The sequence below is a fragment of the Miscanthus floridulus genome, chromosome 9, assembly GCF_019320115.1.
Source record: "Miscanthus floridulus cultivar M001 chromosome 9, ASM1932011v1, whole genome shotgun sequence".
Classification (NCBI taxonomy): Eukaryota; Viridiplantae; Streptophyta; class Magnoliopsida; order Poales; family Poaceae; genus Miscanthus; species Miscanthus floridulus.
Genome location: NC_089588.1, coordinates 83,670,003 through 83,673,955, shown reverse-complemented (window position 1 = coordinate 83,673,955; position 3,953 = coordinate 83,670,003). Strand labels below are relative to the sequence as shown.

The 3,953-nt window shown below is 55.6% G+C and overlaps 1 protein-coding gene across 1 annotated transcript; it reads right to left on the bottom strand.

Annotated features, from left to right (window-relative positions):
- Window positions 1-1,645: 1,645 nt before the first annotated feature.
- Window positions 1,646-3,308, bottom strand: LOC136482276 (E3 ubiquitin-protein ligase BOI-like). The gene has a single exon (XM_066479498.1). The coding sequence runs from the start codon at window positions 3,199-3,201 to the stop codon at window positions 2,158-2,160; it is 1,044 nt and encodes a 347-aa protein (XP_066335595.1). The 5' UTR covers window positions 3,202-3,308; the 3' UTR covers window positions 1,646-2,157.
- Window positions 3,309-3,953: the final 645 nt, after the last annotated feature.

Genomic DNA, 3,953 nt, shown 5'->3' with positions numbered 1-3,953 from the left:
AAAGAAATACTGCTGGCTGATTTATGTGAGAGAAAAATACTATTCTAGCTAGAAATTTACGATCGTTTACGACAAGCCCCGCCACGGCCAAATGAAGAGGCTGGTACATTGCACCCTGTTCCTAGCCTGCCTGCCTGCCTGCATGTGTGCGGTACAGAAAAGAGGAGACCAAACGTACTAGTACAACGCCACCAATAATCGGCCACTCTGAAACAAAGCACCGATATGATGATGATGGTGTCTAGTCTAGGCAGCGTAAAGAGAGACGGTACCCACCAATGCACCAAAGGGCAAAGCAAACGGACTGGTGGCATGGCACATTGGCAACGCAAGTGTGTGTGCCTGACAACTACTCCAGGTGCCCCCAATCCCAACCGGCCAAAGTGGTGCGTCGGACGCCGCTGGTCCGTAGCCCAGTGCGACTGCAAACAAACATGCGTCTCCCTGAGGCCATGACGCATCATGCGTGCATCTTTTCGCGTCTCCCTGAGGCCATGACGCATCATGCGTGCATCTTTTTGCGTCTCCGGACCGGACCAAAGAGCCCCAAAGGAAAAAGACGACGCGCTGCTGCTTCCTTTTTCCGGCCGCCGGCGGGGCCATGCATGGCCCAATGGATGGAGGAGCCGTGTACTACGAGTGTGATGCATCACCACCACCAGTGGCAGTGGTTTGCTTGCGGTGCTCTGCACGCACCCACCGACAGGCGACACAGCCACGGCCAGCCGGAGCCACGATCATTGCCTGTTCAAGCTAGCCAGCCCAATTGCTGTATGCTGTACTGCGCTCCTGCTGCGGAGCAGCTCAGCAGCCGCAGCATCAACACTCTGCCTTCAAAAAAGAAAAGAAAGAGAACGCAGTGGCACGCAGACACCAGCGTCTGTCTCGCTGCAGCAGCCGGTGTGCTATCGCCGCCTACAGTCTCCTACTCCTACTTCTGCAGCGAAAAGGAGAAAGCAAAGCATGGCAGTGGCACGATGGCAAAGGCGTCGCCAGCTCCAGCGATTGTTGCGTTGCGTCGCGCGTCGCAACCAACGACCAAAAAGCTGATGGCATGCATGCATTGGCATTGCTCAACCGAGAGCTTTTGCTCTGCCTCTGCAGCTCTCTGCCGAACCAAAAAGAAAAAAAACCTTTTCGTTTTACAGCAGCGGACAGACAGAGTGGCAGGCAGCACGCTCCGTACTGCATGCATTCATGCTTGTAGGATTTTTATCTTTGCCATGACGCCACCCAGCGCGCATTCATCAATACGGACAGTAAAGCGTGTCCACCTCGGAAAACGTGGCAGATCGCCTCGTCGTCGTCGATGTTGAATGCGAGCTTTTGCATTGCATTGCATGCACACGGGCATCTTTTCAGATCCGCCACAAACCATGATGATGGCAATTGCCAACTGGGCAAGAATGATGGTCCATGGACGACGAAACAGAGCAACAACAACAAAAACAGAGGATGCTCTGCGTAGTACAGCACTTGACACGGATCAAATCGAAACCGGAGGAAAAGCAAAAAAAAATCACAACATGGTGAAGTAACAAACAGTATTGGTAAGCCAGAAAGGTTAACATCCTTTACACCACATGTCCATTGTTAACCAGAACAGGACTTCCACCCATCGGTAATTTCACCTTTTAACAGCGGCAATCGGGCGAACACGACGCAGCAGACGACGAACGGGTTAATCGGCCCAACTTACCGTTACCTAATAGGGCCTCGTTTAGATGCTGAAAAAATTTCAACCTGATGAATAGTACCATTTTCGTCTTATTTGACAAATATTGTCCAATCGTGGACCAACTAGGCTCAAAAGATTCATCTCGTGATTTCCAACTAAACTGTGTAATTAGTTATTTTTTTTACCTACATTTAATACTCCATGCAAGCGGCTAAAAATTGATGTGATGGAGAGAGAGTGAAAAAACTTGGAATTTTGGTGGCATCTAAACAAGGCCTAGGAGTAGTAATCTACCTACTACTTCCTACTCATTAATAAAACTCATCGATGGCCCTGTTGGCTGAGAGAAATTCCTAGGAATCTGTGAGAGTGACAGTGATTTTCTGCGGTGAACAGTGAATTCCGGCTGGTATTTGCACCAGCCGAACGGCGCCGGCGTTGGCTGCCGAGATCGCCGGATCGGAGCCAACCCGTCGCGATCAGTTGGGCGCGATGTGGATGGCCGCGTTCTTGGCGCCGGAGCAGACGGGGCAGGCGTCCGCCCTCGGCTCGCACGCCTTGCACAGGCACAGGTGCCGGCACGGCAGCAGCAGCACCGACGCCTCGCCTCCGCCGCACGCCCTGCACGCCCACTTCGCCGCCGGGGCCGGCGGCATCGCGTCCTCGGCCGCGTCGACGAAGCAGCACGACTCCGCGTCGTCCGTGCCGCCGGACTCGCCGAATCCCTCCTCCTCGGGCGCGGCGTGCGGCGCCGTACCGCAACCACCACCGACGCTGGCGCGGAGGAGCAGCGCGTCGAGCGTGGCGCGCAGGCCCGACGCGGCGGCCTCGTTGCTGCGCGCCAGGCCGCACCACGCCTGCGTCTCGGCGGCCGCCTGACTTAGCCGCTCCTCCAGCTCCTGCGCGCGGCGGCGGGCGGCGTCCAGCTCGCGCTCCTTCTCACGCAGCGCGCTCGCGGCGCCCGCCGCGGCGGCGCGCGCCAGCGCCTCGCACTGCCGCTTCCGCGCCCGCTCCAGCCCCGCCCGCAGGCGCTCGGACCCGGCGCGCACCAGCGCGTCCACCTCCGCCGCGCCCTGCTGCTGGCACAGCTCCGCCGCCAACAGCGTGTCCACCGTCCATAGCGGGCCGCGCCCGCTGGTCGACGCCGCCGCGGAGTCCGCCATCCGGCTGCTCGCGATGCTCCCCGCCGTCGCCGCCGGAGGCTTCTGATGCACCACCACCCCTGGGATCGGGAGCAGCGCGGCGGACGAGGACGGCACGTGGTGGTACTGCTCGAGGTCGCCGTCCCTGCCGCGCTTCTGCGACGCCACCACGCCTCCGCCGCCGCCGCCGTTGCAGGTCAGGTCGCTCTGCACGGCACTGGCCACGCCGGCCGCGCAGTGGTACTGCTGGGCCTGCTTGTTGCCCGCGGCGGCGGCTGACAGGAGCGCCTGCAGCTGCTCCTCGGCCAACCCGCCGCTGCCGCCGCCGCCGTAGGGAAGCAGGCACCCGGCGAGGCCGCCGAACTGCGCTTGCACGGCCATGTCACCACCAAACCAGGTCTTCTCCTTCTTGGGAAGCGACAAGATCACAGGGGAGGGAGAAAGGCTCTCAGTCAGTGAAGATCGGAGAAACGAGGAGAGGAGGCAGACACGGTGGTGAAGTGAAGGCGAGAGAGAGAGGAGGGGGGTGGTCGGGTATATAGAGAGCGGGAGGTGGCGACGCCACGTGGACCCCGGCGATGTGCATGCACGGCGGCACCGTTATTCACATGTTCGTTCTGCGCTAAACGATCGTAAATTTTTAGTCGGAATAGTATTTTTCTCTCATACAAATCAGCCAGCAGTACTTTTTCACGAACCAGTAATGATACGAACCAGCCAACTGAACAGGATGTTGATCGTTTGGGTTGCTTAAGCCGACTGATGTCCTATTTTGTTGTGAGAGAAAAACAATATATCATAGCTAATAAGCATGATTGATACAATCAAGCGAACAGAACCACATCAGTCTCGTTTAGTTCCCCGCTTAAGTTTACTTTCTATACCATCAATTGTTTGGACATATATATATATATGAAGTATTAAATATAGATTAAAAAATAACTACTTATATAATTTGTAACTAATATGCGAGATGAATTTTTTTAGTCTAATTATTCTATAATTTGATAATGTGTTGCTAGGGTAACACACGTGCCAATAACAAATTAATTAAGTTTAATAAATTAGTCTGACAAATTAGACGGATTCTATAATTTGTTTTTTTTTATTTCGAGAACATCTCCGTATAACAC

Excerpts from the sequence above, each read along its gene's own strand:
- LOC136482276 (XM_066479498.1), bottom strand. The coding sequence starts at position 3,201 with ATGGCCGTGCAAGCGCAGTTCGGCGGCCTCGCCGGGTGCCTGCTTCCC.